The sequence below is a fragment of the Lissotriton vulgaris genome, chromosome 6 (assembly GCF_964263255.1).
Source record: "Lissotriton vulgaris chromosome 6, aLisVul1.2, whole genome shotgun sequence".
In the NCBI taxonomy this organism is placed as follows: Eukaryota; Metazoa; Chordata; class Amphibia; order Caudata; family Salamandridae; genus Lissotriton; species Lissotriton vulgaris.
In genome coordinates this window covers 325,130,664-325,143,181 of record NC_141694.1, presented here as the reverse complement: position 1 = coordinate 325,143,181, position 12,518 = coordinate 325,130,664, and the positions used below count along the sequence as shown (strand labels likewise).

At 47.8% G+C, this 12,518-nt stretch overlaps 1 protein-coding gene across 3 annotated transcripts in view; it reads left to right on the top strand.

Moving 5' to 3' along the window:
• Nucleotides 1–1,428: 1,428 nt before the first annotated feature.
• The window catches only part of GRHL1 (grainyhead like transcription factor 1), a 98,263-nt gene continuing 87,173 nt past the window's right edge, over nucleotides 1,429–12,518 (top strand). Inside the window, exons 1-3 of one of the 3 annotated variants that reach the window (XM_086926353.1) lie at nucleotides 1,429–1,643; nucleotides 9,417–9,603; nucleotides 11,966–12,036. In XM_086926353.1, coding sequence (XP_086782479.1) covers nucleotides 1,624–1,643; nucleotides 9,417–9,603; nucleotides 11,966–12,036 — 278 coding nt within the window. In that variant the 5' untranslated portion in view covers nucleotides 1,429–1,623. Of the gene's footprint in view, nucleotides 1,644–1,775; nucleotides 1,908–9,416; nucleotides 9,604–11,965; nucleotides 12,037–12,518 lie in introns of those variants that run through there. The other 2 variants (XM_086926354.1, XM_086926355.1) reach the window with 2 other exon arrangements.

Here is a 12,518-nt window from a genome sequence, read left to right as displayed (position 1 = left end):
TGTACTTGCTCTCCTGCCCCCCCCTCGCTGGTTGTGCTTGCTCTCCAGCCCCACCCCCCTCGCTGGTTGTGCTTGCTCTCCTGCCCCCTAGTTGGTTGTGCTTGCTGTCCTGCCCCCTCGTTTGTTGTGCTTGCTCTCCTGCCCTGCTATTGGCATTGTAAATGACAATGCCATTTATTTAGGTTTTAACCCCTTCACTGCGGTGGCTATTCCGCCGCAGTGCTAAGGGGGCGGGGCGGCCGCATGCTGGTGACGGAACCGCTCCGTCATCAACCGCAGTTGGACTGTGCTCATGACGGAGCGGTTCCGTCATGGCCCCGCCCGCTCAATAGAACGCCCAGCGCAGGCGCAGAATCCGCGCCACGCAGGCGCGGCGGCAGGGCCATGACGGAACCGCTCCGTCATCAGCACAGCGCCACCGCAGCTGATGACGGAGCGGTTCCGTCATCAGCATACAAAGGGTTAAAAACAAAAACATAAATAAAAATAATGTCATGAGCAATGCCAATAGCTCTAACTCTTAGAATGCCGAGACCATTGCATTGTAAATGCTTGTTTAAATGATGAGCCTGTGAAAGAACTATAACGAGTCTCTTTAAAGTTACATCAAAAGAGTGTCTTTACTTTAAACTTTATTCGGCTTTTTTCATATATAAAAAACCATAAAAGCGTTGTCACAATTAAAAAACATTTCACAATTTGGATTACAATTTCATTATCTAAAATACAACAAAGCAAGGCTCCTCGCCAGTGCACTGTACATAAGGGTTCAATTTATCTTTGGCGTTATCAAAAGAGTGATGGGTGGCACTGCTGCAGAGTTAAGGTTTGTTTTCACCCTGAGGGTGAGGGCAAAAATGGAGAGCCCGGAAGAGACCCGTCTCAGCACCTGCTTTTTAGAACCGCCGGTGGTGAGCACAGGCAGGACCCGACCCGCTTAAAGCTCTGCTTGTAGTTGTTGAGCGAGCCTCGTCCCTTGCAGCACGGTCGGACTCGTTAGGTGAGCGTTTCGCACGTCGGAATAGTCTCAATAACTAGGTACCTTCGACACCTTCTCGTTCACTGACCTTATACCATGAAATATACTTCAAAGCATTTCTTCAGCAATCATCACATTCACTTTTGGCTCACTGGCCAATCAACAAGTATCTGTCTGGTCCTTCCTTCTCTTCAGCAGGTGAGGCAGACACTCTCAGGGCGCGGAGCATCTCTACAGGAGCGCTCTGTCACTCTTCCTTCGTCCGTTCTCTCTGTCTCTGCTGCAGGGCTCCCGCCCCTGTTCCACCTGTCGCGTTTATTGTCCAATCGGGACGGGCGTGTTGCAATGCCTGCACCTGTCTAACCTGCCCCTTTCTGGAAGGGAGCACCGCTTGCCAATCCGAATAGAGCCGGGCGGCCACGTCACGCGCCTGCCTGCGAAAAAGCGAGAAAAGCGACCCGAACGGGTTCCTGTGCAGCTCTTCCAGTCCAGCAGCCCGGGCCGGCGCGCGCTGAGCCGCTCTCTCCCCATTGGCCGCCACGCCCTCGCGCCCCCGCCCTCTTGCTCCGCTCCGCGGCCGCGCTGCCAGCGCAGACCGCAGCCACTGTCCCAACCCGAAAGTCCAGTTCCGCCGCGCTGGGAAGATGACACAAGAGTACGACAAGTAAGTGATGGCGAGCGGGCCAGTCGGACCGGTGCAGCGCCCCCGCCCCCTGTTTGCGCCTTTCCTTCCATGAGTCCAGTGGTGATTCCCACTAGCCCTCACCTGGCAGGTAGATTGCATGCAAAGAATCCGTGCATGGGTACATGTAGAATACAAGGGATCCACTGCTATGGGATCCACTTGTACTGGGGAGACAACCACTGCTTTACCGGACGTAGGGGTCAACTCGCCCTGCCGCACAGCCCGTTGGATCCACTAACATTGGTGAGCCACTGCACAAGGGATCCATTGGTGAGGTACTCTACGTGGGATCTATATGCATGCTGTCGATGCACCCCCCTGCTGCGCTACACACAGGATCCACGTAAATAAATGACAGCTGTTAATGCCTCTCCTGCACTGATGGATCGGGTGCAGGTCTGTCGGTGCTGACTCTACGCGGGCGCCACTGAAGCGTTCTGCATTATTTTAAACTTGTCCCTGGTGAGAGGGGACCTCTTCAGTCGCACTGTTTTGCTGCGGGATGTTTGCTTGGTGACTGGGGCTGTGCCGTCCCCACGAGTGATCTACAGACTCTGATCTTGGCAAATTTCATCTTCTCTCTCCTGGCAGCACCATCTCAAAGGTCCGACCTCGGGGTGCTCCGGAAAAATTCTGCTCTTATTGGAGCGAACAGCAAAATCCGCACTATGGGAGCAAACTAGCGTTACGTGTGTCTTGTGTGTATGTCTTTGTGTTGGGGCGCAGGTAGATCAGTAGGAGTGAATAGGGATATAGGCGAAGGCGTATCTGTCTAGAAGGTGCATGTGTGTGTGTGTGAATAGGGGTGCATGCATGTTTTTGGGGTGAATGTGTGTACGAGTGAAGTTGTGTGTTTGTCTAGGGGTTAATGCGTGCCCCTCTTAATAGAGGCAGGTGTGTTTGTGGGGATGAATGTGCGCCTAGATTAAAGTGTATGTGCGTGTGACTGGGGTGTCTCTGGAGCATACATTTTCACACGCATTTTCAAAGGGGCCAAAAAGTTTTGCCTGTGATGTGACCGAGGGCTACATTGATGCCAGCAGGTGGTAGACAGGAGAGCTAGGGTTCCCTGTGCGGTGGTAGTGGGGTGGGTGTAGGAGAAGTGAAGCATATACATCCAGTGCCTGAATTGCACAATGTGAAGCCAGGAAATAGGGATTAATCCTGACTTTCCCACTTTGTATAATTGTTTGATCCAAGCCTTCAATTGTTTTATTTAACTTTCCTTCCTTTTTCTTCATTATCACATTTAAAAGAACATTGAAATGACATGGGATGTGCACAGTACATACTTTTCTCCTGTGTTTGATTCAATAAACTATAATGCTTTTCCTGTATAGTAGGAACCCAGCCCAAAGAGTGCACTTAACAACTGACTTGCATCTCAGTTCACTATTGACACTGTTTTAAGGGTGGAGGGGAAGAATGAATGTTTGTAAATTCATGTTTGAAAACTACAGTTACAAAATAACTTCTCGGTGCATTAATATAATTTGATGTACTAAGGTGAAACAGTTCGGCATCTCCATGAAATACACCTTTTTGGATTCTGAAGAGTCCTTGTCTTCATTTTACACGTTTGTTGCAAGATGTCTTTAACAGTAAAGTTGTTACTAAAGTTATAACCTAGTTACTTTATTTCTTTGAATTCAATTAACCTTTAAATAAAGGCTTACCTTTTTATTTAACTTTCTTCTCAGTGTAAGTGCTGAGTCGGAAAACAGCAAACCAGTGCTGCTGTAAAAGTCAGGATGTCACCAGAACCCCCCCATGCCCCCCCCCCCCCCCCCGCTTACTTTTTAGTGTCACTGCTGTATAGGGTGAGTGTATTGATGTAGGTGCGTGTGAAAGCGTTTGTTCAGGGGTGAATTTTTTTAACCATGAAAAATAAACTCTGCTGGCCATCAGCGGAAAACTCACCTGCCACCATCTCTTGGTTGCAGCAATACCGACAGTGGACATTAACAGGCAGTGTCATTTGTGTTCGTCAGACATCTGACCATTACTTTACTATTATGTGGCATATCTTCTCTTAGTGAGTACTTTGCCCACGTTAAATTAACCCGTTGGAAGTTGTGTATTAACCGTGGGTGCGCGCTATATGTTCAGCTGGAGTTAATATCAAGTCTGGATTTTTCGTATCTTATTTTCAGGTTGCCATGGAAATTCTCTAGTTTATTGTCTTGACATCGTTTCTGTTTGGCTCAGTTATGGATGTGAGAAAGATGTGCATATTTGTTCGTGGAATATGCATTGACCGCATGGAAGGCAGCTCTGTTTCTGTAGACTGCGTACATGTGTGGTTGAAGTGTGAGCGGCAGGTGCTCGGTCGTCCAGCGGGTGCACGTTAGGACTCAGTCCTGCCATCTCTCGATGGTAGTTCTGACAGGAGGAACTTCGCTTTCCGTGTTTTAGGATCTGCTTCGCGGTACATTTTTAGGGCACAGTCTACCGCCTGGTGGTGTGTGCGCTGGGACATTTCATCATATCAGAGTGTGGGCCTCTTTAGTGACGCACGTCCTTTGAGTTCCATGTAGGGGCCTCTGGCGAGTTCAAGGGTCCTCTGGCGGGTGCCGGGGACATGTAATGCAAGCTGTGGGCCTCTGTCATGCGCGAGGGCCTTTGGTGTCCGTGCATGCCTCTGGGTTGTGCGACGGGTCGTTGTAGAGTTGTCAGAGTATGGACATGTAGGGGCAGATTTACAAGCCCCCTGCGCCACTTTTGCGTCACTTTTCCCATGTTAAAGGTGGCGCAAAAGTGGCTCAAGGGGCTTGTAAATCTGTCCCGTGGTGTATGAATACGTTTTTTGCGTCAGGCTGGGCCTCTGACATGCCCTAGGGCCCTCTGTGTCCGAGTAGGGGTCTGTGGGGGCGCCAGGGCTCTGCTGTCAGAGAGTGGGCCTTTGGTGGGTACAGTGAAACGTTGTTTTACTATACGGGCGTATGGCTTTGGGGTTTTGTCAGAATGTCCCTGTGCCAGGTGTTCGGGTACCGTGGTTGAACAGGGGCAGCCTTCATTTTAGATTCCACGTGCTGGTGTGGATTTGGCCCTGCAGCCGTCTCTCCCAGATGGCGCGTGTAAATCCATGGTGATCCCAGGATGGTCTGTGGACAGACGCGGCCTAGACAGAGATGGTTGTGGTGTTGACGGAGCGCGGAGCTCGGAGCTGTGACTGCGGCTCGCACGGGCTCACGGCAGGTGTCTGCGGGCCTCGGGGTGTTTGCAGGGAGAACAGACTTTAGTGAAGGTGACAGGTTCGTAGAAACAATTGTGTTGTGAGAAGGACAGGTTACCATGAGTGCGCATCCACAGGCGAGCTAGATGGTTGTAAGCTGATCCAATGCCAAGCGCTGTCCCTCACAGAACCTCCCCTCCCCCCTTCAAAAAGCCATATACAGGAGTGGTTTGTGTAGCTTTTCTGATGGGGAGCAGGCCCCAATCTTACTGCGCAGACTCATTGTGAGGGGGCAGCCCGGGACCCTGTCCCCTTCGAGTCTGCCCCACCTTTGTGATGCGCAGCAGTCTCCGGCTCTGGAGACACCTTGTCCGGAGGGGGGCTCTCTCCAGCACCCCCTCCCTCCCCATCCAATTCTGTGCCACCATTGTCATGGGGAGCAGCCCCAGCTTGCTGGAGACGCTCTGGCCGGGAGGGCCCGAGCATCCCCCCGCCCTGTCTGCGCCCCCTTTGTGATGGGCAGCGGACCACGGCCCTCTGATCTCATTGAGGGCCTGGGCGTGGGTCGAGAGAGCCGGCACTAAAGGCCTCGTTAGATGAGGTGGGCACACCCTGTGCTCTCCTAATGACAGCCACCCCACAGAGGCTCTTTCCACCCTCCCTCCCTTCACGGGCCAGCATACCTCACGCCCAGCTCGCGCTCCACCCCGAGCTTGTTATTTTGCGCTCGGCCAGTGTTTCATAACACGCCACACACGCCCAACTTGTTTTAGGTAATACCAGGTTTCTAGACACCTGTTTCCTTGACATAAGAAAGTTTGCAAATTAAGGGCGGGTGATTTGCAAAAGTCATCATTCAGCCCTTGGTGTAAAACCCGGGTGTTTTTTTTTTTGTGTGCAAAGTTCCCACTTGTTAATCCAATTTGTTTAAAAAAAAAATGGTGGCAGCCACAGGTGAAAATAATTAATATAAAAACGAAATCAAGTTACATCGGAAACATCCGACAGTTCCATCGAGGCGGCCTCCTGTTGAAAGTTTGAAGATCCCTTCCCTCTAGCCGTGTTTTGATAGTGTATATCCCCCTACCAAAACACGTCAATTAAGTGCTGTCTTTAGATGTCATCTTGTGGATGTATCAAAAGTAAAAGGGGAACCCAAGAACACAAGACTCGGCTGGCCATATTCACAAAGTACTAACCATGCTTTGATGGTCGTGCACAAGAATGAGTGAATGAATAAACAACACCTACACAAGCGCAGCCTTACATTCGGGACCAAGGGTTCCGGGTAAAGCTTTTTATTTCGAGAGCATTCAGCTGTTCGTTAATTGAAAGTGCAGTTGTCTCAAACTATTGTGCGTGTGTATCTGCCCCTCTGCTGGGCACTTCTAGGACATGTTTATTGACATCCATGTGAACGTGCTTACTTACCAAGCACTTAAAAGCCTTCTCGTAAAAAATGTAGACCTTGTCCAGCAGTCACAGGTCAATCATTCAAACCAAATGATCATACAAGGAACCAGCCAGCCAGATCCGAGGCACGGTGTGCACGCGGCGCGGGCACTTCTCAGAAGTAGTGACAACTTTCCAATCACAGAAGCTCTATTGAAGGTTTGAATCGCGCGCGCTGCTCGGCTGGTGTGAAACAGAACTGAACTAAGGGCTGTTGTTCAATCAGAATAGCTGGGTTTTTAATCGTACGCTGGTGGAAAGTCCCTGATTTCTGGTGGAAAACCTCACCCAGGCCAGAATCAGTGGCAATGGACGAATTGCCACTACCATAGAGATGGCAGGGGAGAGGGAATCCAACATATTTAGCACTTGCTCCAAATCAGCACTTTAGGTTACAGCCCTTGTGATTGGGGTTAGTAGGGTGGTTAATCTGATGGCATGACGAAGTCCAGCTTGACAGCATCGTGTGATCTTCAGTAAATCCTTTCACCGCTCTCTGATACCTTGTCTACCACAAGGTGCTTGGGGCTGAGTCTGACTGCCTGATGCATGAACAAGGCTTGGCACACAGCACTGTTCCCCCTAAGCACAGACCGGGGTGCAGGTTACCAAACACACGTTCATTCCCTTCGTGGAAGGGCCCTTGCTCTGGGCACGGGTGGGGCCCTCTACACGGTGCACTCAGTGCAGGGAGCTGCCTCCTCGCCCGGCGCTGTCTGAGCAGGGGGTGGGGCGCCTCGAGGGCTCCCGTGTCCTGGGTGGGTGCAGAGTTGGGAGCAGTAGGGGCCTGCCAGTACCTCCCAGGGCGAATGAGGGTGCGGGCTGCCACCCCCTACGTTCCTCTCACTGCATTGAAATCTCATCTTTCCTATTGTTAGTTGCTTTCTCTGTTTGCATACATTTTTTTGTTTTGTTTTTTGAGCTGTGAGTCCCGGCAGTGCTCAGGATGGGCTTTCCTGAATACACTTCTCGTTCAATAGTCTTTTATTCCGATTTAAAAAAACACAGAATGGCGCCACGCCTTTTGATGGCAGTGACTGGGGGGCTGCAGATTACACCCCCCCCCCCCCGCAGTTCCGTGTCTTCAACCATACAGCTTTGTTGAACTTTTTAATCGGTTGCCTGAACAACAAAGCACACGTTGAAGTCACTCTTTAGCTACAGTTCAAAGCACATTTCTTTGCCACGCTTTATTTCACTACAACTAGATCATTTCCTCAAAGTACTCATGTTTACGCAGTGATCTTAATACATTGTGAGCATGTTTTTCACTGCCAGGAGGCATTTGCCCCCCTTTTATTTAGCTTTTAACATAAAAGTAAAGTCGATGTATAGGCCTGCCTCGTGGCCGGCTGTCGAGGCACAGACCTGTGCTCACCTGTTTCATTTGCTATTCTTTGTAGCGCTCAGCGCTATGCGTGCCTTGACTCGGTTTATTCTCCCGTTTTGGCTACGCACCCGTTCTGCACATAGTTACAGACCTCCGTAGAACATGTGCTCTACAAGGAAACTAGTACTAGAATTCTAACATGATTTTGTTATTCACGTTCTGTTAGTGGGAGTCATGCAGACCACTCAGTTTGCCAGGAAGGCTTCTTAGCACTAGGAAAACGTAGCTGCAACACCACTCGTTTATAAAGCGGGCACCATGAACTGAATTCTCTTGCACCTACCATTCATCCTTATGAAGTTGATAAAATGGCTGTCAAAAGGTTGGGGTTAGGTACTGGGTAAACCTGTCTTACAGATGTGCAAGTCGTTGGGAGGTAGGACAGAAGGGGCGGAGGTCAAGCAGGCCGCTTGACCTTCAAACCTCTGACCTTCTGGTTCAGCGAGCACGGCTGCGTGTGGTGCTTTCACTGGATAAGCTAGTTTAGGATAAACCAGACTGGGTTTTTACTATTTAGCCTCGTGGTGCAGCAAGATTGATATGAACTCTCACAGAAGCAAGGGAAATGGGTCCTCTTTGCAGTAATTTTTTTTTTATATACCAACCATTACCACCTGTTTTTGCTAATCCTATTAAGCTAATCTTATGATGGAAATTACTTCCCCTGCTGTTGTAAATTTTTATATGTGCAATGTTTTAATCTGTATACTTTTATGATGTTTCTATAACAATCGAATAAAGTTTATGAAACGAAACGGGTCCTCTTTGCCACAGTTTAATAGTAAAACACAGATGTAAATGGGGTACAGATGGCCCCTCGGTTTCCTGGGCTCCAGTGCCACTGGACCCGCACTTTTGATGGCTTCGCCCCTGATTTAGCCAAAGAAGGTCATAGTTTATAGACAGTCGGTGCAAAACCTCAAAGTTGTATTGTTTTTCACGCCCCTTTGTGCTCCACTGTTTTCAGTGGGAACTTTGAATACAGAAATACTGCTGTGAATATGCACTGCACTGTCGGTGAGGTAGCTCGGGTAGGCTTGCGGTTGCGGCTTGCTCAAGCAGAAAATTGGAAACATTGCATTAGCCATGAGGCTTAGAAAGGCTGGTGGGGCTGGAGCAGAGCCAGTCGCGGGTCAGGTTGGGCCGTGATTGATTGGCAGGCAATGGCTTGCTAGGAAGATGTCCCAGTTTTCTTATTAACCAGTGCATCACTGACAGTGTAGTTTCTGGTTTAAGTAAAAAGCATATTTCATCGGAATGTAATATTTGAGCAGCACTGGAATGAGTTAGTTTCTCTGAGTGGCTTAGCCTGGGTATCATGGGCCCTGCTGCAAGCAAGGAATAAGGTCCCCAAGCAAGAAGAGGGACTAGAGCTGGACAGGCTGGTCCCACCGCCTCCTCTGGGCTATGGTGCCACTGCACTAGTTGCACCATTGAAAGCTACGCCTGCGGTTTCACTTCAGCGCTGCGTAAAGCACCTGTATTTGGTCATGAATCTTGCGGCACTGCTGCCATGCCAACAGCCTGTAAAAGATGCAGCCTGCGCTTTCATCGATACTATCTCATTAAAGATATGTTGACTATGCGGTGAAACAGAAAACCAATATTTACTCGGCAAACTCAGACTGATTAACTTTAGGCACTGCTTGTTTGTAAACTCCGTTAAACCTATTGTGTTTTGCATTCCTGCCGCACACATTTATTTTAGTTGTATTTATTTTTTTAATATGGATAGCAAAAGGCCGGTGTTGGTGCTGCAGAATGAGGCCCTCTACCCGCAGAGACGCTCCTACTCCAGTGAGGATGAAGCCTGGAAGTCCTTCCTCAAGAACCCCCTGACAGCCGCCACCGAAGCCATGATGAGTATTAATGGGGATGAAGATAGTGCTGCTGCCCTGGGCCTACTCTACGACTACTACAAGGTAACCGACCCGCTTGCTGAACGTTAAAGCCGGGGGCTGCCAATCCCCTGCCCCAATAACCAACTCAAAGTTTCTGGTCCTCAACATTTTGCTTCTTTTATCTGGTGCATTGTTGGAGGCGGGGCTTTAAGTGGGATAAAAAAGGGGTGGTCTTTGAAAGGGGTGTAGCCTACGTAAATATGGGCGTGGCTTATAAGTGTAAACTGCATTTCTGTAATTTCCATAGAGTGCCACCGACCACTAGTTTGGTGCTTCTTTGGAGTTTTTGTTATTGCATCTAGATATTCAAGACAACAACTGAAATACATCTAAAACCAGTAAGGACTATTGACTTTGCCAATAGTTGTTAGCTGTGTACTAAAATTGAGTAACAACAATGATTTTATTGTAAATAATATTAATAAATATTTTAATTCTGAAATTATGAGACGTGAATCACATGTTACTGAGGCCTGTGGAAAGGGTAGTGGTGTTATATTCACTCTGTTAGACATGTACGCCCCTTGTCTCTCCACGCCTCATCCTTTGGCATATCTTACATCTCCTCTATTTCATCTTTTCATTCTCTCTTGAATGCACTTCCTCTTCTCACTTCACCACCCGTCAACACACCCACTCACTTGTAAGCACTGCATTCTTTTATTATCCCCTTGTCAATATTTTGATAACCGTGCACCTCCTTCACACACAGAATCCTGCACAGACTCACGTTTGCAAATGGAATAGGTCATTGCTCTATGCACTCTGCAGAGATGGCAATGATTGGATGACCATGCATGCTAAATACCTCTCTGACCCACTGACAGACATTGTGAGAAACTCTTGCCGCCTTCACCCTCAACTCCAGAACTGTTGATAGTAGAGTATGTGGTAAATGCGAAAAATTCCGAATTATGTCGGAAATGCCGCAGAATCTTTTAATTCAATTGATCCTGGCTTAACTTTCAGAAACAAATAGTTCCCCAAAAAAGTGTTTTTCAAGGTCTCAAAAGCTTAATTTCTTGCAAACTTAAATAAAACTATGCATTCTCCTGCTCTGGTCTCGTGTATGTTGAGAGAGCATATCACATCTCCTTCCAGAGGTACAGGCAGCTCGGCACTGGATGCCAGAGGAATAGCATGCAATCTGGCACTCTTACACTCCTGCAGTAACAAACAACCAACGCATTCTTTCAGGTTTCCTCTTTGTCGTTGTTACATTTTTGACGCCTCCCACAGGGACCGTAATAATATAGTTATTTCAAGGTTCACTAGTTATCGCATAATGACTGAATACATGGTAATCATGTGTGTGACTACAGGCTGACATTCCTTATTTTGTTTCAAGAATCAGGCGGACTGGGAAGGCACTGGGCGAAATTAGAAAGCATTCAGAAGCAGTGGGCTATATGGACCCATTGGCAACACATAGGTGATATTGCGAAAGCTGAGGGGAAAGTGTAACAGTACTGGACACAATAAGATACCACTGGCCTCATTAAGCACATTGAGAAAATTAAAAATCCTATGGATGCTTTGAAAAGTATAAAGTACAGGACATATTAAGAAACAGCTATTCGAACATTCACATTGACCTTGCATAGGACCTGGAATTGCTGATGAAAGCCTCAGTGTCACTCTGAAAGCGTCGCTGCGACTTCAACAGGCACTGAGAAAGCATTGGTGCAGTTAGGAGGGCCTGTGACACCTTCAGAAAGCGTTGGTGCCTTGTGGAAATGGTGGCCACGTTATGTAGGTGATGCGTACTTAAAGAATTTATAAGACACACATTGCGAAAGCATTGGACCTACTAGGGTAGCATTGGTTATAACATAAAACACACAAACCACCTTATAAAAACAGTGGGCAGATTAATAAAAGAATAGACAATTGGACAAGTTGTGCAAGCATTAATAAAGCATCACTTATATAATGAAAGCATTCATCATGGAGCACACAGTGAACTTATTGGACCCTATTACAAAACACTGGCGGCACTAGGATAGCCGTGGAAAACCTGTGACAACTTTATGCACAAGAAAAAAGCGCTAGGCACCTTTTTCATAGGGCACCTCGAGAAATCACTGGGCATATTTCGAAAGCTTAGGACGCATTAAGAAATTCCTAAGGCTAAATCAGCTCATTTAGTAATCAGTGAGGATATGATAAAAGCCCTTGACACTATAAATAACGAAATATCACAAATTGTATGAGCGATGTGCAAGTTAATGGAGCACAGCACATGTGCATAAAACATTGAAGGTCGTCCTGCCACCAGGGACAGCTTAGTTGTGTTTTGCAAGCATGCATGATACTTGGGAGGCATGTGTATTGTTCTTGGATAACAGTAATTCTTTTCTCACCAATCATGACACTCTTGTAGGTTCCTCGGGAAAGGAGGAGTGCCCAAGCAAAGCATGACCTTGACCACCACGACCATGAGCACATCAAAAGGTACGGTGCGCCATGTTTTGAGGAGGCACGTGGACTGCATGAAACAGTCGCTTAGCCGGAGGGCTCCATTTTGGATGTGTTAATAAGAATATGTTGAGTTTGAGTGTCTCGTGTAGCAACCAGTCTAACAATTGGTAGTGCAGATTGGGACCGCTGAATATATTATGAAAGATCAGCTGTTGCTTCTAGTTATGATAATCGTGGTGATTTTATACTGGTCTCTTGCCATCTCGCTCACCTCCAGCAACTGGTAACCATGTGATATGGTCCTAAACTGCCTTGAAGGGTTTCTGCTGACATTATGGTTATACGACCAAATGCTGAATGGTTTGTAAATGCCACCTAAACTCATGCTACATACATATCGTTTTGTATTTTAGATATTGCATGTTCATATTGGTGAAAGCAGCACGAAAAGTGTGCCTTTAATACATGGGAGTATTTACTGAAATCACTATATGAAGTAGGGAACTGTTTGCCTG